We start from the raw sequence: 23,942 nt of genomic DNA on the forward strand, positions 1-23,942 counted from the left end.
CTGCCGACAGCAGTTACTACAGACTAGATCAGAGACTGGCGCCAGGCGTGCTGGGCCAGCTGTGTCAGGCAGGGCGGCCGGAAGCCCAGGGACAGGCACTTCGGTGGGGGGCTGCAGGAAAGCAGAGGGGAGCCCAGAAGCAGAGCCCGGGCCTCCAGCTGCACGCAGCATCTCCTCAGGACCCGGCACCTTCCTCCACTCACTGCCAGTCGATCTTAAGCAAACGCTGACAGCTGGACCTATTAGGTCACAAGGCCCTAGCAGTTCAGAGAGAAACACCATGGGCTCATGCAGGGATTCCAAACCTCAATGCCAATGCTTCCTTTCGTATTTCCCCAGGAGCCCCATTTTTGAAATATTGGGTTTTTTAATCAAGCAAACTGTGTTTATTAAGTAATAATTTAATTTCCTTATTTTCCTTTAATAAAAAACATTCCTATCTGCCAATCACAGATTTCTCACCAGCATGAGCTAATAACCCCTCTGACCACTGACTTTATAGAATTCCAACCCAAAGCAAAGCAACCTGACATTTAACTTCGTCACAGTGTGACCTTGTAACAGGCCGCCGCCTCCCTCCCGGTCCTCTGCCCCGTGGTCTCCACCCGGGCCGCGGTCCCCACACCCCTGGACCGACGACCGGCCGCCAACCTGAGCCCTCCTGGACAAAGGCATACCTGCTGCCGCTCCGCAGGGGTCAGCGTGGGCGCGATGCCAGCCGGCCTGCTGGCGTCCATGCTGTTCTTGGTCAGCGCCAGGGGCTGCTCCATGCTGAGGCTGGGGAGGGACGTGTACAGGTGGTTGCCGTGAAGGCTCATGGTGGGGGCCACGGCACGCTCGATGGGGCTGCGGCTGCGCTCCCGGGGGTCTTTTCGGCAGTCTCCGTTGGCAGTCTTGTTCCTGAAAAAGAGGAATGAGCGCTCGGATGGAAACCCTGGCACGCTCTGAATGGCGAAGGGGAGACCGGCCTTGCGCCGGGCGCCTCATGCTGATTATTTAATTCCTCACCGCACTAGGGAGAAATATCTCATCACCATCGTCATCTCCATTTGCCGAGGCTCAGGCCAAAGAGCTCCAGTAAGGCGAGGAACCCCCGTGCTCACCCAGGTCGGTGTGACGCCAGAGCCCCAGGGTCTGAGGTCGGCCGTGTGGGGCCGTCCAAGCGAAGACGCCACCCCTCGGCTCAGCACTCTGCCCCTGCTCGGAGACGTGCTTGCAGAGCCCTTCCATAATAAACTCCGCTTGCTTGGAGCCTGGAGAACTCGCCTGCGTGCTCCAGGCCGGCTTGGTTTGACAAGGATCTGCCACTCGGCATAATCCAAAGTCACCAGATGCCTCCAACGTGGCGGATCGTGTTCTAAGCTTACTCCAGCAGCATTAGCTCTCTGGATCTTCCCCACAGCACGAAGGAGGCGCCGCAACTACTTTCTTTCCACGTGACAGAACCGAGACTCAGGGCTGTGGTGGCACACTGGCTGAGAACTGGTGCCGTCTGCCCCGGCTCCGAGTGTGCAGCTCTACCATCCAGAACATACCGACCACAGCAGTCCACTTGAGGGAAGTCCCTCAACGGACACTCCCAAAGCCCTCAGCTGTGTGGAACATGGGTGGGGCTATAAACACCACCCCCACCTGCAACCTGAGTGACCCAGTCCAAAGGCAGCATCCTATATTGCATCTGTTAGAGAATGCTACAGCGTGGGTGACTGGCAAGGCACAGCCGATAAAAGACCAGGAACACCATTGTGGGCTCAGCCCAGGTCGCTCCTCCCCTGTTTATTCCTGGGGTTCTTTCTGCCTTGGGTCTCAGCCCCCACAGTCCACGGTTCTTTACTGCCAGGATAATCTTTTTTTTTTTTTTTTTTTTTTTTGCAACAAATGAGAAGTCTTTTAACTAGAAATGTGGTGGGTAATTTCAATGACTTTTCTTTAAGGGATGCAAATTATTCTCAGAGTCCACAGCCACCATCCGCCTCAGGGGGCAGCCTGTTTCACAGCAGAGAAGCTTGGGCTTGTGCACTGAGAAACCCAGAGAAATCAACAGTCACAGCCCGCCTCTCCGCCTGAATCAGATGAAAGGTAAGCTAGTATTTTATGCACCCAGGCATGCCTTCTCCCACTGCAGACTCACAGGCAGTTGTAGGAAATGAACACACGGCGATCCCATATACCCTTTGCCCTGCTTCCCCCATGGTGACGTAGGATGGCACCACACCCAGGCTACCCACACTCAATCTGAGCCCGTCTGATGCAGGTGTCCTGCTTTACTTGTTTTCATCCCAGCATGAGCTCTGTATAACGCAGATCCGACCACATCACGCCCTTAGTTACAATTTTCAGCAGCTTGGCACCACCGCCTTCTCGCCAGAGTCCCGAAGGCCGACCACCTTCCCATCCTCACGCCCCCAAGCGTTGTGCTCTGCAGTTCCGACAGTCTACTTGCCATTCTTCAGGTAAGATGTGCCACTTTCTGTGGCTAATGGTGTATGTGTGTGCCCCCCCCAACACACACACACACACACACACACACACACACACACACACACAGAGCACTCATTGCTAACCATGCCTGCAGCTTTAGGAGCTGTGCTCTGGATCCCCAAGTGCCCAAGCAAACCTTTAATAAAAAGCTCATCACACCAATATTAACAACGTCTTCACCTGCGCCCCCGCCCCACCTCTCCGGGGGCTTCTAGAACCACACCAAGCCCTGCTCATCCTGTACCCTCACTGCCCGGCACGCTACCCAGCATGGTAGGCCCACAGTCAGGACCGTGAGTAAACAAAAAGGAAGCCGTACATGGGTGATGGAGGAAGGAAAGGCAGGCCCCACGGCCATGGAACGAAGGATGGGCAGAATCGTGAAGGAGTGAGGGCAGAGGGGCCGCTTGCGAGTATGCTCACACCTTTCAGGTGGATTGTGTGCCGGGATCAGTACGCCATCAGGGGCTAGGTGGAAAGAGCAGTAGACGTGGCAAACTCCAGCCCCAAGCTTTAGTTCCACTTACCATCTCACAGGCAAGCCGCTCAGCCCAGTGCCCTCATCTACCATGTGTCACAGTACAATATGCCTCGGAGGGGTTTAAATAGGGACTGGACATAATACAGACCCAATAATCGTACTAGCACAGGGCAAGTGAGCAGTGAACGCGGAGGGACACATCAGCTGTAAGCCTAAGTAATTCACTGTGTAAGCCACAGCTTTTCATTTATGGGTGATTTTTCTCCCTCTTATCCTCTGGGTTGACTATATAGAATGACTTCAAAGCAGTTCGAGAATAAATTTTCAGCCTATTAAGGCAATCACGGGAGAATATGTTCTGGTCAAACAGTTCCATATATGCCACATATACCCCAACAATTTTCGAAGAATTACAAAAACCAAACCAAACAAAAAAAACCTTAATTTTGAAACCGGCCTGTCCACAATTCCATCTTCCTGTGATGATTCAGAAGACATTACAGGGCTTCCCAACGAACGCCTCCGGGGCTATGAGAGCAAACAGCTATAATCACACAGCATAGGCCGTTTCGCTGGACAGACTTCCAGCCAGTCGAACCCGAGATAAACTGGACTTTACCTAAATGGAAATTTATCGCTAAACACACAATTTATCAGACTAGGGAAAAACTACATTGTCACAATACTCCTCTTCAGTATCAGGTTTTCTTCTCAATCTGGATAAGACATAATGCTTGATAAGGTGCGTGAACTGCTTCCCTGAGACTATCTTCTCCCTGCTCGCCAAAATGAGGTTCCTGGAGCCTACCGAACACACTCCAGAAACTCCGGACAGAATGATGAGCTTCCCAGTCCAAATCTGCCTCTGTCCAATTCAGACTCCAGTTTTATCAAGCAAGGTTGACTGAGCCCCTATCCTGTGAAGGCCACAGAAAGTAAGGCACATCCCTGCCTTTTCACAGGCTCATGACCTGGCTACAGCAGAGAGGCCTGGGGAGGGGCCAGGCTCACACATGACAGCTACAGCCCCAGGGAAGCCAGCACGTGCCACATCACAGACAGGGGAGAATGTGGGAAAGAGCCAAAGGATGAAGAGTCGCCCAGGCTGGCGGGAAGAAGCAGCCTGAAGCTCAGGCCGTACGTACCTGTGACCATCCGTCCAATGTCAGAGTCACCAGCACAGACCTACTACAGCACTGGTGATCATCCGAGTCTCATGCCCAAGTGGCACTTCAATACTGACAAGGCGCAGTGAGATTTATCAACCCAGCCGGGCCTCCGGACAGTCAACTGAAGCGCGGGGATTAGTAAACCACGTTATAGGGGAAAGGGATGCCCCAAGGCAGTAGTGAATGGTCTAAAGGCATCTGGCTAACAGGGCAATGCCATATCCACAAAGTGTGCCCCCGAAACCCGCTCTGCACCCACACCGCCCTGGGGAGCAGGAGACGAGAACTCTGGGAAAGCTAACCAGAAAACTGATCAGCTGCAAACATGACACAGTGGGACATCACAGATCAGACAAGACACTGAAAACAGAAAGAAAACGTCTAAAGTACCTGGCATTTAATTTTAGTAAAATTATACATTACTCACATTTCCAGCTCACTTTCCTGGTTCCCGGAGCTTAACGACAGACACTGTTTTCCATGTTTCCCCCTCCTCCAGTGAATCATACCCAAGGCTCCACTGCTTCCCAGAGCATCATGTGCTCTCACGGACAGCAGACAAACCGCACACTTCCTGCCTGCCAGATCCAAGTCGCCCCCGTCGTAGTTAAAGACAAAGTTTGCTCAGGAAAAACCCACTGCAGCCCCATCAGAGCCTAAAGGGCTCCCAGGTGCCTTGATGCCATGGCCGGGCTGCTGCCTCTGATGCACCCGGCCCCCTTCCTGAGAACCCACACTCAGCCTGGGGCGGGATTGCCAGTGCCAACTGTTTCAGGAGAGAAAACGGAAAGGCGGGTGGGTGTGTGTCCGTCGGGGGGGGGGGGGGGGGCAAGGGTAAAGAGGTGGTAAAAAAGAAGATGCCTATTACACTTTTTTCCAGGACAAAGCGTTCCGGGGAACGGACACCACATGCTCCCTCTGCCCTCTCTGAGCTGAGAAATCAGAAGTGTCTACTGTGCTTGGGGAAAAGTAAGCTGGATTCCAAGCACTGAGACTGTGAAAGAATCACGTGAAGAAAGTGCACCGTGTCCATTTGTATTCTCATTAAAATGGGATTTTCCTGCCCTTAAACAGGAGCTTGGACCTGAAACCAAACCCTTGGGAAGGTACTACTTGATATTCTTGGGCCCTGACTGAATTCCATTAACTACTGACGGCCATTAAATAAACCAATGTGAGTCCGAATTCCTCCAGCAGGGGAAGGGATCTGTGTATAAGACATTGTAGGTGTTGCTTTCGAGGAAATATTCTGGGCCCCAAAGGCCCCCATGCTGCAGGTCTCTCGGCCCAGGTGGGTGTGGTGGGGCCACTCAGACCCCAGGCCCAGGTCCTGGTGACACAGAGAACATCCCTGAAGTGACAGAGTGCCCTGCGGGGTGGGGCACCAGACCAATCCTGGTGGGGGTGAAGTGAGGGTCTGTGGCAGCCTCCACTGGTGCACGAGGGCTTAGTGCAGACAGAGCACTAAGGACCCAGGAGCAGGGGTGAGGTGGGGGGAGGAGCCCATGGGGTGAGGGTCGCAGCCAAGATGCAGTCCTCTCCTCAGCATAGTGCTCCTGCTCCCATTTCACTCCTCACAGGAATGGTCGCCCTCTGCGAACGAACAAGACAGTTCATAGTTCGTGAACAAACAAATGTTCACAGTCTAGCACAAACAATCAGCTCAGTAGAGCAGCTTTGGTTTTAAAAAAAGCTTCCTCAAGACAATATACTTAATGCCACTGAATGGAACACTAAAAATGGCTGGGGGTGGGCGGATGGGGGAGCGGTGCCTGAGTGGCTCAGTCAGTTAAGCATCAGTCTCAGGTCATGATCTCATGGTTCCAGCCCTGCAGTGGACAGTCAGCACAGAGCCCACTTTGGATCCTCTGTCTCCCCTCCTTCTCTTTCCGCCCCTCCCCACTTGTGTGCGGGTTCTCCCTTTCTCTCAAAAATAAATGTTTTTTAAAAATGGCTAGGGGCGCCTGGGTGGCTGTCGGTTAAGCATCCGACTTTGGCTCAGGTTCTCGTGGTTCATGAGTTCAAGCCCCGCGTCGGGCTCTGGGCCAACAGCTCAGAACCTGAAGCCTGCTTTGAATTCTGTCTCCTTCTCTCTCTGTCCCTCCCCTGCTCGGGCTCAGTCTCTCTGGCTCTCAAAAATAAATAAACATTAAAAAAAATTTTTTTTAATGGCTAAAGGGGTGCCTGCCTAGCTCAGTCAGAAGGGCATGTGACTTTTTTTTTTTTTTTAATGAGAACTCAAGTGAGAAAGCAAGCATGGACGAGGGACGGGCAGGGACAGAAAGCCAGAGGAAGAGAGAGACGAAGAGAGAGACAGAGAAAGAGGGAGAGGGAGAGGGAGGGGGAGGGAGGGAGGGAGAGAGATAATGAATATCTCAGGCAGGCTCCACGATCAGCACAGAGCCTGATGTGGGGCTCAATCCCACAACCCTGGGATCATGATCTGAGACAAAATCAACAGTCGCATGCTCAACTGACTGAGCCACCCAGGTGCCCTGAGCATGTGACTCTTGATCTCACGGTCATGAGTTCCAGCCCCACACTGGGTGTAGGGATTACTAAAAAAATAACACTACACTTTTAAAAAAATGGCTAGAATGGTACACTGTATGGCAAATATGCTTTACCAGAATTAAAATTAATGATTTTCTCAAAAACAAAAAGCATCCCACAGCCACCCCTTACTGGGATCCCCCTGGGTTTGTGACTGTGTAGGTGGTGCCGTCTCAGTCGTGCAGGAAAGAGGAGCAGGATGGTAGAGATGAACACTTAGCCAAGGACAGAGGGGGAGGCAGGGCATGAGCCATCCTCCCCCTGGGTCGCTACAACAGCCCTTCACCACCTCCTGCTTGCTCCATGCTGCCGGGAGACCCTGTAGGCCTGGTCCTGTAGGCCTTGCTCTCCAGTCAGCCAGCTCCACGGGGCGCTCCAGAGGGCCCTGCACCCCTATGCTCTGCTGTCTCCCCATTGCCCTGCGCAGGGCTGAGCACACGGTGAATAAATGAATTATTTAAGTACCTACATTACGTGCGTGTCCAGTGAACAGCATCTGTGGTAAATGAAAAGGGAAATAAGGAAATTTCAGGGACAATTCCTAGCAGGAGAGACTTTCTTAAAGAGCAGAATTCAGGGAGCATTTAAATATGGAGAATAAGCAGTAGTGAAGATACCTTCCCCATTTTCTACCGTCCCCCCCATCCTCCCCTAGGGCATCCAAACCTCACATACCCCCTCTTGCTTTCTCCTTGTGAGCAGGGTAACCCACAGCTTCCCGACATGCTTCCAGACGTGTCCCCAAGCATCCTGGTCAAGCCTGTCCCTCCTTAGTACCAACTACAGACAGGAAGCAGAGGGGGCGGTGACACTGCCAGGGCACTGCTGTACAGAGGGAAGGCAGAGACACCCTCCTGGGTGCAAACTGATGAGCTGCATGTCACAGGCAAGAAAAGTTGGGAAATGTTGCCATTCATGGTGTCCCAAAGACAGAGAACAATCTGGGACCTCTGCTTTGGTCACGAACATGTCCTGGCCAGCAGTGGAAAGCGGATGGAGACTGCCTTTGACTTGAACTCTAGGGAGAGATATGTGTTGCACACGACAACTATCATCCCTCAACATCACTTAACAATCAAGACAAAAGCCAGAGGCCTGCTACCCTCAGAGGTTCAAGGGAATGCAACCTGTGCCTGAAGGGCACTACAACTGGTGACTTACAGGGTTGCCACATCTATCCACCCACGTAACTTTTCCCCCATGACTCCCCGACAAAGGTAGCGTCCCCCACTGATAATTCAGAGTTCAGAAAACGATGACACAGAACCAAGCCACACACTCCCCACTTGCTCTATCGCATAACATTTGTGACCTGCAGTCACAAATAAAGACAGTATCTTTATTATCGTGAACTATCACTTATTGAATGCTACATGCCAGGTCATATCCTAGACCGTAATGTGTTATTCAATCTCTCACTATGCTACACAGTAAGTATCATCATGCCCATTTTATAGAGGGGTAAACAGGTTCAGAGAGGTCAAGTAGTTCATCTAAAGCTGCAAAACCAGAACCGTACAAGGATTCTAATTTCTATTTGACTGGTTCCAAAGCCTTTCCTTTTCATCTTTCCCTCTCAAGCGAGGGGGAGAGTGGTAGAGAAAACTACCAACACCTATGAACCTACCATCCAAGACTAACAAATGAAATTACATATTGTATTTGCTTCAGGCCTTTTCTTTCCTCTTCTAGGAAACGCTGGCAGCCATCAGTACAGGAGAACAGGGCAGACTCAGCTGAAACCCATCCTCTGTGATCGCCCCCCAGGCTCGTTCCCCCTCTTCAGCTCTGGATGCACTGCTGTCCTGTATTTGGGCAATCTTCCTATTCGTGTTTATGAACTCTCACCACATAGGAGTAGATCTGTAAACAGTATGTAGCACCACTTTTTAAAAAATTTGTTTTATTTATTTATTTATTGAGAGAAAGGAAAGGAGAGGAGGGGAGGGGAGGGGAGGGGAGGGGAGGGGAGGGGAGGGGAGGGGAGGGGAGGGGAGGAAAGGAAAGGAAAAAAAGAGAAAAGAGAAGAAAAGAGAAGAAAAGAGAAGAAAAGAGAAGAAAAGAGAAGAAAAGAGAAGAAAAGAGAAGAAAAGAAAAGAAAAGAAAAGAAAAGAAAAGAAAAGAAAAGAAAAGAAAAGAAAAGAGAAGAGAAGAAAAGGAATCCCAAGCAGGCTCTGTGCCCGATGAGCGGCTCGAACTCACAAACAATGAGATCACGACCTGAGCTGAAATCAAGAGTCGAACACTCAACCGACTGAGCCCCCTGGGCGCCCCATTAGCACGTTTTAAATTTACATCATGGTATCAGTCACACTGTACATACTGCTTTGCAGTCATGCTTTCCTCCCTCACGTGGCTTTGGGGCTCTCCCCACGTTCCAACCTAGAGATCTAGTAATTAACCTGCTGTGTGGTATTCCTTCATAGGAACGCACCATAATGTATTTATCCATTTCTCTACTGACAGGCATCTGGACCATCCCTGGTTTTCCCTCATTATAAATAACCCCATGGTGTTTCCATCTCTGCACGTCCCTTTGTGCCTGGGTGCGGGGGTCTCTCAGGATCTCTCAGGCAGATATCTAAAGTACACTGCTGGGTTGCAGTGCTCACACAGATGTTGCCAAAACCCTTTACGATGTGGCCATCCACTCTGTCTGTACCTGCCTCTGCCAGCTGGACATCACCGTCCCTACCAACGTGCATCCTCTGTGGCATCCAGCTTTGGCAGTGTGCAGATCTCTGTCATTCTCACGGTGCGGAGTCAGTCCTCCTGGCTGTTTTAACTTGCATTTCTCTAGTTGCCAGCGCAGGAGAGCCTATTTTCATATACGTATTGGTCATTCTACCTCCTTGGCTTTTAATTTGTTACAGGTTGAATTGTGCTTCCCCCAAAAGATGCTCAAGTCCTAACCTCCAGGACCTGTAAATGTGATGTCACTTGGAAAGAGTCTTTGCAGATAATCTAGTTAAGATGAGGTCATGAGAGCGGGCCCTAATCCAACACGACTGGAGTCCTTATACACAGGGAGTAATTTGAACCAAGTGATAAACCCGTAAGGGGGGAAACAACGTGAAGATACACGGAGAATGCCATCCACAAGCCAAGGAACGCTGGAGGCCACCAGAAGCAAGGAGAGAGGCAAGAGCAGGTTCATAGTCACAGCTCTCAAGAAGGAACCAACCTTGCTGACACCTTGATCTTAGACTTTGTAGCCTCTGTCCAGAACTGGGAGACAACACGATTCTGCTGTTTAAGCCCCCTACTTCGTGGTGCTTTGTCAGGGCGTTCTTAGGAAACAAATACAACTTCCACAGCCTTTCCCTGCCATTACTTTATGCTTCTTTAGATATTCTCCACAGGCATGGTTTCTTCTGCTTCATCTATGATACATACACACACACCACGAATGTTTTATATCTTCATTTTCAAATAGGTTCATAAGATCCATTGGACCTTGTCATGCAAGCCTGTCATTATGAGGCATATTTAATGAGCACCAAGAAATGACAGCACAAGCCGAGACTGTGTGTGTGAGGCCAGACCTGCCAATAAGAAGCTGCCCCCTGACTTCACCTCCAAGAGCAATTGAGGAAGCCAGGAAAAGGCAACCCCATCTACCCCCACAAACAAGGGAAGAAGCTCATCAGCCAAATTATAATCCAAAACCTTGTGGCTCAGTAACATTTTGGACAGATGAAGGCATGGACGACCCACCAGATCTTTCCATCATTCCTACACCGACGGGCCCATCGATAACCAAACCCTCAAGCCCACAGGCCAGCTGTACACTGTCCCCCGCTTGCATTCACTGCTTGTGCCTGCCCTCTGGGTCATCCGCCGCTGTTCCCTTGGAGCATGGAGGGAACTGGCGTTCAGAGGTGGAACAGCTGGTAGGAGGTGGGGCAGGGACTCAGATGAGGCCAACCTTGCCTCTTCTGCTGAAACTGCCTGCAAGGGTTTCAGAAATAGCACATTTCTCTAGTGCTGGCATGTAGGGGAATCACAAGTAGCGGACAGTGTAAGAACAACTACGTATCTAAGTGACATTTCTGAGATCATTGATGTGTACTCTCTCTGTATAAAGGAGTCACGGGTTTCCAATCAAAGCCTTCTCAAAAAGGGGAGGCACTAAATCAGCATAACAACATCTCCATATATTCTTGAGCCTTCGAGATTCCTCAGACATCCCTCCTGTTCCTCCAGCAGGTCAGCCCTAGTGAGCATTTCGTGAACTCCTGCCCTTCTTTCTGCAGGGGACTAGAAGGACCTCCGGGGGAAAGGGGGTCTCTCTTTTCCTCAAGCACAGTTACTATGCAGATCTGCACGAGGGACTCCAGGGCACCCAGGAAGCCTGACTGAGGTCACCTGGAGCCATGCAGTTGCACTTACCCATCACAGCCACTTAGGTAAAGCTTCTACATAAAACCAAAATGTAAGTCCTAAGCAAGAAAACATTTTTTAACTATTTTAGTTAGAAACCTGTCTGAAACATCCTAGAACTCACTTCTTTCCTTTCCTGGAAGCCGTGTGCCGGTTTCCTCCTGGAGAAGTGTGCCTGCCACCACGGGGAGTGCTTCTCTCTCCCTTCTCCTTGTGCTGGGCCAGGAAGCCACTAAGTGGGTTTGCTAGAACAATGTGTAAAGTAAGAGTACACAGGCCCTGAGCGAGTGCAGGATGCACCACGGCACCCCACCCGCCCCGTGCACGGCTCCAGCATGCAGACACCCGACCTGCTGCACAAAGGAAGAGCTTTCCAGACCTGTCACCCACGGGAGGCAAGACTCTCAGAGATGTTAGCGGGCAGGGCAGAGCCCTCACAGATAGCGGAGAGACTCCAGCCACATTTCCAAACAGCTCAACCCTATGTAAATAAGGTACTGGTTTTCTTTGACTGGAACTGTCTACACATGTTTTCCATCATTAGCTGAGATCAGAGGAAAAACTAACGTCTGAGAAAAGAGGTAAAAACCCCGAGAACATGACTTTAAAGCATCTCCTCCCTCCCCCCATGTTGGTCACAACTGCCACCAAGACAGTGGGCCTCCAGCTGCGAGCCAGGGCCCCGGGGACTTAGCACTGCCGGGACCGGGATCCGTGTGCGCTGCTTACCCCTGAACGGATCACGTGTCCCACACGTGTACACTCAGGAGCTTTCAAGTGGATGGAGATGTAGCTGAGATAAATAAAATTTAAATTAATTTAAAATTCCTACTGCTACTAAATTGGTAGTAGCTTTTTCGTTATGTATTCTCTCAAGGGAGGGTATTTTAAAAAATACACCCACTATCGTATTTTTGGCATTAATGGGAGCCCTTGTACCAGAGACAGGATGGAAAACATTATGTCTCCTCTTCTGTAACTAAGCTGTAATGTCTGAGGCAGACCAAAGCCTAGAAAAGACCATCTACCTCCCTTCACAACAACAGAGGCATCAATATGGTGACGTTTTGCTCCACTGTCCTAATTTAGGGAATGCTTGAGACAGCTGGGACAAGGATAGGAGAAAGCGGGGGCAAAGGGATCTGCCCACTGAGACTGTCCGGTGCCAGCCCCGGCTTAACTGGGGTCAACCCAGATGCTCAGCTCTCCCTGCTGTGTCCCATCCCCCACCCCCACCCCCCAGTCTGATTCTAAACTCCACAGACAACACCTTACTTATACTAGAAAAGTAGAGTGTGGGACCCGCTGCTTTACACTCCCCTCCTCAGGGAGGAGGAGGGCGGAAGCACCCCACTTCTTAGCTGTCCACAGACCTGAGACCCAGAGAGAAGAAAGGTCCCTCCGCACACAGCTGGAGTGAAGCAAACTAGGCAGAGTGACTTTCCTGCATGGTGCGCTGTTCCCAAGAGTCCATCACCCGTATGCGGAACAGTGCCTGGCACACAGTAACGAACTTCTGGAGCAACCAACCAAAGGGCACATGAACTCTTAGGGAAAAACCAGCCCAAACTGGTCTGAACAAGTCAGAGGAGCTCATGAAGCTGGTGACAGGAGAGCCAACTCCAGCCACCGCAAACCCCATAGAAAAAAGTGGTCTGAAAACACCTTCCATCATCATTTCTGCTTCCGTTCTTCCAGGTTGGTACCAAGCCACCTTTTGTAATTCCATTCAATTTCTTCTGAAGGCTCACTCTTAGTTTTTACTCTGCATTTTGCAGTAAATCACTGGACTATATTATAAAGCTGTCTCACAAAAAGATTTGGGTGCATTGTCCTACCCAAAGGAAGAGAGCTTCATGGTAAGATGGCTGTAAACAAAGGAGAGAATGAGCAACCATGGCCTCCTGAAGATGGCCATACCACTCCTTTTTTTTTTTAAGTTAAAGTGTAGTCGATGCACAATGTTACATTAGTTTCAGGTAGACAACAGTGATCCAATACTTCTATACATATGCTGTCCTCACCACGAGTGTAGCTACCATCTGTCCCCACGCAACCCTCTGACAGTACCACTGACTATATTCCCTATGCTGTGCCTTTCACCCCAGTGACTCATTCATTCCCTAACTGGAGGGTGGCTACTTCTTAAACACTTCCGGGGATGGGCACTTACTTTCTCTTCAGGCAATTCACTCAATGACTGAAGAGCTTCAATGAAAGATTCTTCCTCCTAATGAATGAAATCTGCTTTCCAGTTCAATTCTTGGGTCAAAGGTTTGAACCTTTGGAAAACCATTGGAAAAATTCAATGGAGCCTCTTTCCTCTTCCAAGCCCTGGAAACTGCCGTCAGCCCTGCCATGCCCAGATTTCTCTTCAGCAAAAAACTGCTGCAAATTGTACTGGACCCCCTTACCATCTTGACGCCCACCTCCACCTGCCTTACAAATTAACATTCATCTTTGAGTGTGGTGCCCAGAACTAAACCTGATACTCCAGATGTGATCTAACACAGGGCATGCAGGAAAAGAGCATCCCTTTCAATGTATGGTAGCCTATTTCTGAACCAAACATCAGCACATGAGGTCTAATAAAAACTAAGGTTAACAGAACGCTCGAAATCAGGATTATTTCAACAGCCTCAGTCACCTGGAACTACACTTTTAACGGCATTACCCAAGATGCCAACAGTCACTCCAGGACCTGTGTCACATAGGAGGTGTGTGGTCATCTGAACTCCTCCCACTATTTTTTTCCCTTTACATTCAGCTATATTTGTGACCGAACCTTGGCAAGAATTACAAATGGGTTACTCCACATTCACATCACATGTGCTGCACATCGGAGACAGACTGGCCAACGCCCTTGCCGCACCATAGGCTTTGCCACTACTCCCTCTTCCCTACGCACACCCGCAGGCCGCCTTCCCGCACTCAACGCCGGTGGCCACCAGCTCCCAATGATCTCGTGACTTCTTGATGTTGAGGATAACCTCTAATTTGGTGCATTTATTCAACACTAAACAAAAGTTAGAAAGCCAATTTTTCTCTTGAAACCACCCACCTACCTTGACTGACTGACATCAGAAACTTCGTGGGCAAAATTACTGAGTTAAATTACTATATGTAACTGTACTAAAAAGTTTGAAAATTTAAGTATTGTATATATAAACTGATTAAATATTCATCTAATAAAATATAATGAGGGCTCTACCCAATATTCTTTAAAATAGTAATAAAGAACCTCAAAGACCTTCTGAGAGCAAATTATGGAGTACATTAATGCTAGGCATTTAGTCCATTAATTCCCTCTGGGCATCCAGGCAGTCCGGTCGGAACCCCATCTTTCAAAGACTAGAGAAAAAATTGGCCTTTTTTTTTTAAACATTACACGATAGGAACGAGATATGAATTAAAGATTGTTTTGAGGACCCTCATATGCTTGGAAAGGCTATTATATACTAACAATTGATAGGGAAATCACTCATCAATCTCTATTCTTAAAGCAAAGTTCCCAAGGGATCTGAAAAAAACAACAGAGATGGCCTATCTCATTTTTGTATGAGTTATAAAGTTGCATTTATTTTTTTTAAAGTTTTATTTATTTATTTTGAGAGAGAGAACGAGTGGGGAAGGGGCGGAGAAAGAGAGGGGAGAGAGATCCCAAGCAGGCTCTGAGTTGTCAGCACAGAGCCTGATGTGGGACTCAAATTCACAAACCGTGAGATCATGATCTGAACTTGAAGCAAGAGTCAGATGCTTAACCAACTGAGCCATGAGGCATCCCTAAAGTTGCAATGCTTTACAAATATTCTCATTTGCAAACTTCATAAAATTCAGAACTATCTCTAAGTGTCTGCTTAGCTTTGTTTTACGTGACTAACGTCTAAGAGCCATCCCCTGGGCTATTAAAAATCACGTCCGTATCCGAAACCTGAAACCCGGAAAAGAAATGGGCAAAGGAACCTCAGGGAACTTGATGATTCTGTTCAACACTGAGATGGCATTTTCTCCAAAATCTTGAGTCGATGATTCCAGACCCTTTGGAGAACCTCTAGAGTCTGTCCCCCAATACCCCAGTGACACACCCCTCTCCTTTTCATGAGGAGTTCAAAACCAAATGGTAATGGTTAATCCTACCTGTCCTTTAAATTAAAATCACCACCCCCAGAGTCCTCACACTGTGATTCTCTATTATTAGGCACCAAATATCAAATCCTCGGGGGCTGGTCTTCTGCTGTCTTCCAAACCACTTACCTCCTCCCTACACACCACTCATCTCAATGGAGTATGGAACACATGATAGATTCATTATTGTCTATTCAAGTGAACTGAAGATATATATATATATATATATATATATATATATATATATATATATGTACATATATATATATATATATATTTTTTTTTACTGTGGTAAAATACACAAAAAATTTGCCATTTTAGTCATTTTTAAGGACACCACTGAGTGGCCTTAAATATTCACACTGCTGTGCAGCCATCACCACCATCTCCAGAATGTTCATCTTCCCAAAATGAAACTCTGTCCCCATGAAACACGAACTCCCCATTCTCCCCTCCCCCTTCACCTGACAGCCACCCTCCTCGCATAAACGGAATTGCATACGATTTCATCTTTTGTACACTTCACTTGGCAGAAGGTCTTCAAGGTTCATCCACGTTACAGCGTGTATCAGAGTTGTGTTCTCTTTTCAAGGCTGAATAAACACTCCATTGTGTGCACACATATTTTGTGTATCTATTCATCCAGTGATGGACGTTTGGGTTGTTCGCCCCCTTCTTGGGGGTGAATAATGTGAATAATGGTGCTATGAACAAAGATGTGCAAGAACTGGTTTGAGTCCCTGCTTTCACTTCCTTGGGGCACATGCCAGTAAGCAGACTTGCTGGACCATATGGTTATTCTATGTGAAACTGTTCGTCCTTACAAGCCTTGACAAATCATCTACATGTCTGTCCCTCTCTACTAGAGAAAAATAAAAGGTTTCCAAAACGATGGGTCTTGGCTCACAACAACAACAAAAACGCAAGTCTTGGTAAACACAGCCCAAGTGGCCCAAGAGAGAAATACTCATGAATAATGTAAATATTTGACATAAAAATTAAATAAACAAAGAACATCCATCACCCAGCTCACCAAAGTCAGCAAACTCAGGCACACACACGGATCGCAGTCAATGATGCTGTAATCACCAGTGAGCATTCTGGGAGACTCACAAACTACATACTTGTGGTTCTCATTTCTCACTGTGAGCCTTTAAAAATTAGTTCAGGTCATCCAAGGATGGCTAATGTTAATAATAGTAATAACTACCACTTGTATAACATTAGCATACAGTTTTACACAGTGTTTTGCACATATATTATCGTTAACAAATCTTCTTCAGTCTGCAATTCCTCAGCAACTGCCCTGAAAATGTGTTTCTCAAACGATGAAACGAAAACCCCGCTGTGCCTACCTGTGTGGGCAGGTGGGAGCGCCTGGACGCCCAGCTCTCAGGTGGTCAGTTCAGAGCAAGGAGGCGAGAAGAGGGTAGGGGGGTAGGAGGCCGCTCTGTGGAGTTATTTGTCGGGTTACTGAGAGATGAAACCAAAGTGCTCACTTTCTATTAAATGTGAAGGATCTCTTGGTCACTAATTGACCCTGCATCTAGAACAACTTACAGACAGGGGACACAAGGAGAATTTCCACGGAGGGAAGTGGTCAAATAGCTGAGGTCAAAACCTCCAGACTGCAATTGTGGCCAAGGGCTTTTATTTCCCTTGTAATTTTCTTTAAGAATAAATGTTAAACCTAAAACATACCCCCTTTTGGAGGCCAACCTGGCAGCTGAAGGGAATAGGAAGAAAAAGCACCCTGTACTCCATGAATCAGCAGCCACTCAAACTATGCACCATTGTCTGGAGGCAGTCACATGATAGCCCGGCCTGGCAATAACACGTCAGCCATCACCTGGAACCTGGTTACTTCCAATCCATTAAGGCAACAATTACTAGTGTGCATTAACCCTTACAGCTCACATGAGTCACCGGTGGCCAGCCCAGCAGCCCCATTAACAGCCCTCTCTCTCCTGCCAGGTCCTCTCAGAAGCAGCACCGGGGACACGGCTCTGATTGGGACGAGGTGCCATCTGGTGAGGGGAGAGGGCTGAGCAGGAAAATCACTGCTGTCCCTTCTGAGCACAGTCAACTCTACCTCTCCCAGGACTCGCTGCCTCATAGTTTAAATTAATTACAGCTGAAAATACAGGGTTGCCATCTGGTTTGAAAAAGCAAGGATAAGGGAATAAAATGAAAGGGTTTTTGGTACTAACCTCACTTTAATCATTGCCAAAGAGCATGAAGACAGCCCCGCGTCCTCCCACAAGAAAGCCTTGGGCCTCACAAACTTGGCAAGCAGGCCCAGGCACAAAAGTGGGTAGGCAGATCGCCTGTCAGAATAAGAGTCCCCGTCTAGGAGGAGAGTTGCAAGGTAAGGGGCCTGCCTGCCCCCACACTGCAAGGAAAAGTTTCCTGTGGGTCCTGGGATAGGTTAGTAACTCCTGGGAGGGTTTATTTACAGAGGGGGTCTTGCCAAAACGTTACATGCATCGTTACAGTTCCATTTCGTGCGCAAATAGATGTGCTGTCAGAATTATAGCATGCGATTTCCTCTTTCTTTGTTTCTCCATCTTCCATAGCATAAGGCTTTTATAAAACTCTAAATAAGGCTAAACAAAACACAGGAGAGGAAGGTTGCTGGAGAAGGGAGCCAGCCCTGACGGCACCATGCATGCACCTCCATGGCACCCCTTGCATCTGGGCCCTCAGTGAAGGAATGTCAGAAATCCCCATTTTTCCTGCACTGCAGCCACAACTCGGTCTCACTTGTGTTTCGTAGGAAGCAACTTCCTTCTGCTTTCCTCCCACCAGCAGAATCCTGGATCAGAGGCTCTTTTCTGTTAGGACTCGGGCTGCAGAGAAACGCTGACTGTGGGCAGGGGGGAGGCAAAGGTACCCCAGCAGTACTTGCTTTTCTCTTCATGGGCATTCAGTGGGTGCAAAAAACTACCATGTCTGCAGCCGTCTCCATCGACAGTACCCCAGCGTCAAGGGGCCCACCAACAGGGGCATCAAGCCAGATTTTCAACCCACTTTGAATCATCTCCTGCCCACCATCTGAGTTCGTTTTGACCCAGGTGAGTTTTGCAAACAAAACCTGGAGGTACCGGAGTCCGGCTGCTTTCAGAAAGTAATCCCCACTGAGGCACAACAGTGTTTATTGGAACAAACTCTAATTAACAGCTTACAGTCTTTCATAAACCGGAGATCAGGATGCTAACAGAGAAAGGAGAAGCGGATTATGAAGACCGGCATTTCTGTTCTGGGTAAACACACATCTTCAACTCAAAAATGATTCGAAAGTTGTCTTCCAAATCCTGCCCTGACAGAATCATTGTCTATAGCAACAGTGTCCATAACATTCAAAATCTCAGGAGTGTAACTTTCGAGTAAATGGTACATCTGTCAAACCACAGGAAACATCTGGTAAAATGGTTAAATAAAAACAGAATTTAAACTTCTGATTTCAGAGCTTACTTATGGTACCCAACAAGAGGCTATTAAAACAAATACCGAAAGCACTCTGGCCCATTCACAGTGCTGAATGACGGTGAAAGATGTCCTTGAGGGGCAAGGGAGGGAGAAAGCAGACAAGTCAGGAAAAGGCAGGCGGTGCCCCTGCCCTCACACCACCACCTGGCACTTCTTCAGGCACAGCTAGGTCCCCTCCCCTAGCCAGGGCTGACTCCTTCCCTGCACACCCACATCCCCCATGCCACCCACAAAGTAGGCACTTGGGAAATGCTGGGTAAAATGAACTAGTGAAGTAATACACAAACGATACGCTTCTCTCCAGTTCACAGCTAACATGTATTTAGCAGACACAATGATCCTACCATCAAAACAGCACAGATATATGTGTTACAAGGTACTAACCAACACACTGCAGTCCCTTCCAGAACACTCTAGAAGCCTTTTCCATTAAAGAAAAGATTGATTCAACCACTTCCAAATTTTAAACATCTCTATTTCAAAAACACATTAATGTTGAAAAGCAAACGACAAATTAGGAAATTATTTTCCTAACACATCTGATGAAGGATCCTTTACGTGAAAAGTGCTAACACATTAAGAGAAAGAAGATGAATGTCCTAATGGAAAAAAAAAAAAAAAAGGACAAAGATACAGTCACAAAAGAAATCCAAATGGCCAATAAGCATATGAAAAGATCATTCAAGTTCCCTAACAGCAGAGAGGGGGGAAAAAGGGCAAATTACCACAATGATTCCCCTATGAATCTTGCAAAAATTAAATACATGGTAACAGTCACCTGTGTGATGATGCAGGGAGACAGGACATGCACACAGTGACTAGTGGGAATGTGTATCAGTGAACCTGGTAGAGACCAAGCTGGCAAAATAAACCAGCCAAAGTAGAAATAGGTGCCCTCTGACCCTGAAATTCCATCTCAAGAAACATGGGAAATATGGCATATGAACAAGGATGTATATACACACATCATCCCACAAGTTTCACAAATAACAGTAAAACACTGTAAACAACCCAAGGATCTGCATTTGCTAACAAGTTCTTTGGGTTATAAGCAACATAAAACAAGGCTAGCTAGTTGAAGGGGAATTTACTGGAAGGATACTGTGCTACATTTCTTGGAAATGAAAGAAGAGTTAAACAACCAATCCTGGAAAAGGAAAAAAAGGAGGCAGTCCCAGGACCTCGGCAATAGGAGGGGGAAGGAGCATGGAGCTCCTGTGAGCCACGGCAGCTGCTGCCTGGAGCTCAGCACCGGGCAAGACGCTTGGCTGGGAGGCACCACTGCCAACAGTTCCAGGTCTTACCGCTCAGTCACCAGGGTAACGCCACAGTCACCTTTCCAAGTCCTACACAGACACCCACATCCCATCACAGCACCAGTGAGCAATTACTGCCATCAAGTCTTAAGAATTCCGGGACTGTTTTTATTAGATACCATACATGCTGCTGAAAATTAGAAGACACCTACACACACACACACACACACACACACACACACACACACACACACACGGCACCAGTTTTCAGTCAAGAGATTTCACCTGAGCTTCAAATGAATTACTTGTCAGTAAGAAATTGTCAGTAAGATCACACAGGAAGCAATATGTGTGGTTTTGCTGGAGTTCTGTAGATTTGGGGGACAAAGGAACAGAGAATGCTCTATCTTTGCCATGAATTAAGTGAAGGTACTAGAATTTTTTTTCTTTTAGGTAAAACTGTTGGAATTATGGGCTAGAAATTGAAATGAACCTTTTGGGCAGTAATAAAAATCTATGAAAAAGGTGATTTAAGCTAACTTAGAGAGCAGGCATGGAATTTTTTTTTAAGTACGCTTCACACCCAGTGCAGGGCCCAGTGCAAGGTCCAAACTCACGACCTGGGATCAAGACCTGAGCCAAGATCAAGAATCAGACACTTAACCAACTGAGCCACTCAGGCTCCCCCAGGCATGAAAATTTTAATTTGTTCCATGTACTCATCCATCTTGTGTTCCAGACCCGTTGCTGCCTCCTTCACCATGACTTCTGTCCCTTTCCCTTCTCCCCGGTTTCTGAACTTGTACTTCCCACCACATAACAACCACACACATATCCTAATACCGCCTTTATTTATCATGTACAATGGCATCCCTCCCAGGGCTCACAGACAAACTATCTCCCTGCCAGAGGTCCAACTGGTATCCCAAGGGAGACCTCATGAGGCAATGACACTTGTCCCGGTCCAGGTCCCCCTTTCCCTTAGCCACCAAAACACCAATCACCACCCACCCACCCTGCAAAAATGGGAAAATCTATTCTAGATTAAATGCAAAATGTACTTTGCAATTGAATCCTGAATTAAAGAGAGCACAACTATAAAGGACATTAGTCAATGTGAATAATATTAGTAAATTGGATCACATCATTGTTAAAACACATATAAAAGAGAAAGCAAATTTGGCAAAATATTAACAACTGGTGAATCTAGTGAAGGGTGCTCATTTAACTAGTTGTTTAATGTTTCTAGAGATCTGCACTCTTTCCAAAATAAAAAATTGGGGTGGGATACGGTGGAGGGAAAGAAGATTGCCAGGTCAGATGATCGCCAACTTTGAATGGTATGTCTAGAATGATCTAACCAAGTACAGGCGAAGTGGGATGTTGGGGACCCTTGAATGGTCTTACAGAAGAGCTGACACAGGGATATGGGAAGGAAGCTGTGTGATAGATGCCATACACATTAAGATGCCACGGGCAAAGAAAGTGTTGGCTTCAAATACCACCTCAAAAGGAAAGTCATGAGGCAGGTTGGATAATCCAAATGGCCCACGAGCTGCTTCCCACCTTCTGTGTAGCTTGCCTATACATTATTTTAAAATTTAACCACGGTTAAGGAGTATTTCAATGATCCATAGTCCAAGAAGGCCCTCTACTGAGAAGTGGGAAAAGGGAGTTTGGGACAGATCACCATAATCCTTGAAAGTCACCCTGAAGAACTTGGATTTTATCTTGCCAAAAAGAAGTCAGAGCTACCACCCACGAATAAACTTTGTCTCATCCTTCAAATAGGCTCTCAGGAATACGTGCCGACTAGGGCACTATGCAGCCATCAGCCCCTTTCAGCAAGATCTCCATTCCCAAGCTTTATCTACGATTCACAGCTCCTAGAGAAAGCTGTTTCCATCAGTTGATATAACTTGCTCTAAAGCTAAAAGCCTAACACAAAATGATGCAGGATCATTCGAACACACAGGGAAATGGGGCTGCTAGTGATGCAAGCCCGAAGCTATCACACACAACTAAAATAAACACAATGAATCTTTTAGAATAGCCAAATAAACACTTCCACTTTGAGAACTTTTTAGGTAGACTGGAAACAACACCAAAAGTAGTAAACACTTAGGCAGAGATTTGTTTGCTGTTCTAGTAAGAACAGATCTACTCTTTGGATTGATTTCCACCCGGAAGAAATGTCTGGCCATCCCTCTGAACTGCAAGGTGCACCCAAGCTGAAGTGAACTTCTCATTCCCACATACCTTATGTGCACACGGGGGTCAGAACACAAAGCGTAAGAAGAAATATAAATAGAGGAGTTGTGGGGGGGGACCACATTTCATTCACGCAATAAATTCTGAAGGCTTATTAACTCAGAGTCAACATCAGGAAAAGATCATTTGATCCCAAACAAGCATCACAAGCAGGACTAGTGATTCAGACTGTAAACTGCAACGGCCCAGGTCCTCGGGATTTGTACTTTCCTGTCTTGGGGAAACAAGGGGTCGGGGAAAGGAAGGCAGTGGAGGTAGTGATGGTGGGGTTCCCTCTGTTCCAGAATGTTCCCTGAACTAAAACATTGAGCCTACAAGGAAAACATGGAAACAGAGTAAGTGGTACCACTCAGGGTTTATTACATATTTGAAGCAATTCTTAAAATCTTCCCCAAAGGGAAGTTTTGACAGTGCTCTCATAGTGACTTGTTCTTCATTCAAACACTTATTTAGCACCTAGCAAGTGGACATTGTGCTGGGTGTTAGTGGAACCGACAGGAGTAGGACTCCGCTCCCTCCCTGGAGGGCCCTGCAGTCTGGGAAGTGGAGCAGACAGATGGACACACCATCACAGCAAAATGTTATCATTTTATACAAAGAGATGTTCATCGCAAAGCAAAATGAACCATCATTTGCCAAGAGAGGGAGGCAAGGAAAGTGTACCAGGAAGGAGTGAAGAAGGCACATGGGCTCACCTCAGCAAGGCAGGAGCACACGGGCAGAAGCCCCCAAACGCAGACATCTGTTCAGTGTTTTCTGGAGCTGACTGGGAGTCATGGAAGATTCCAAGAAGAGAGTAAGACTTCAGAAACCTTCCGAAGTGGCAAGACCAGTAAAGAGAGCACTGTCATGGAAATGGGGTTCTAAACTATGGCCCAGGCCAGTACTGACATGGACAACAGTTAGTAGAGTGAGGCAGCAGGCTGTGCACCAGTGGGTTTGACATCAGAGAGGAGGCGACTTCCAAGCCAAGTGGAAAGACAGCCGTTCCATCATGAAGACAGGGGACAGACGTGTCGAAGAAAGGAGCTACTAAAATCAATTCCAGCCAAGCATCGCTGACCTGAGGAGCACACACAGTATGCAGGAGGCAGGTGGCTCTGGTGGGGGTGAAGGGTAGGACTCAGCGAGACATAAAGATTTGGGAAGCTTCCACCTGGAGAGGTAGGTAATTCAAGCCCTGAGTTGTTGGCATGTGACTTCTTCAGAAGGATCTGCACAGTAAGAAGGATGCAGCCCTGCAGAATGGCAATAATGCCTAGTCTTTGAAAGATCCTAGGTGGAGTGGGCACAGAAGTAGGAGGGGAACCAAAGAAAGCAAGAAAGGGCCATGGGAACCAAGGGAAAAGAGACTTACAAGGAAGAGGAAGTCCAATAAGATAAGGAATTGCAGGTTTCCTTCTAGATCTGGCAATGAGTGGGTCCCCAGTGAATGAGGGAGAGAAGTTTCATTAAAACTGCTAGCAGAGATCAAGGCACTGGACTGGGAAGTGGATATGGAAGTAGAGATGATCTGCTCCCTAGAAACAGCCCCGAGGGGAGGAGAGAACTAGGGATGGAAGATGAGGGACATAAGTTCAAGGGAGGGAGGACCTCGGGCTTTGCTCAACTTCTCTGGACTCACGGAACTTCCCGGAGAGCCCCAGGCAGGAAAGATGGCAGCCAACAGTCCCAAATCTAGGAATTACATAGTCATTTCATTGCAACAGTTGGTACAACAGTACAGCACCAGAC

At 47.7% G+C, this 23,942-nt stretch overlaps 1 protein-coding gene and 1 long non-coding RNA gene across 13 annotated transcripts in view; one reads left to right on the forward strand and one right to left on the reverse strand.

Moving 5' to 3' along the window:
• VGLL4 (vestigial like family member 4) overlaps positions 1 to 23,942 on the reverse strand; it is a 167,483-nt gene that overhangs the window by 7,703 nt on the left and 135,838 nt on the right. For 5 of the 9 annotated variants that reach the window (XM_045051964.1, XM_045051965.1, XM_045051963.1 and 2 more), the window contains 2 exons: positions 7,154 to 7,180; positions 678 to 900 (listed from right to left, as the gene is read on the reverse strand). In XM_045051964.1, the coding sequence (XP_044907899.1) occupies positions 678 to 900; positions 7,154 to 7,180 (250 nt within the window). Of the gene's footprint in view, positions 1 to 677; positions 901 to 4,558; positions 4,896 to 7,153; positions 7,181 to 17,402; positions 19,217 to 23,942 lie in introns of those variants that run through there. The other 4 variants (XM_045051961.1, XM_003982490.6, XM_019824995.3 and 1 more) reach the window with 3 other exon arrangements.
• LOC102901866 lies at positions 899 to 8,631 on the forward strand. 4 transcript variants are annotated; one of them, XR_006593967.1, is made up of 3 exons: positions 899 to 4,099; positions 5,012 to 5,305; positions 8,377 to 8,631. It is a non-coding gene; the product is annotated as an uncharacterized LOC102901866 (long non-coding RNA). The 4 variants fall into 4 exon arrangements; XR_006593966.1 differs by lacking the exon at positions 8,377 to 8,631 and having other exon boundaries at positions 899 to 2,453; positions 3,925 to 4,099; positions 5,012 to 5,348; XR_006593964.1 differs by lacking the exon at positions 8,377 to 8,631 and having other exon boundaries at positions 899 to 2,079; positions 2,284 to 4,099; positions 5,012 to 5,348.

Source organism: Felis catus, chromosome A2, assembly GCF_018350175.1.
Source record: "Felis catus isolate Fca126 chromosome A2, F.catus_Fca126_mat1.0, whole genome shotgun sequence".
Taxonomy (NCBI): Eukaryota; Metazoa; Chordata; class Mammalia; order Carnivora; family Felidae; genus Felis; species Felis catus.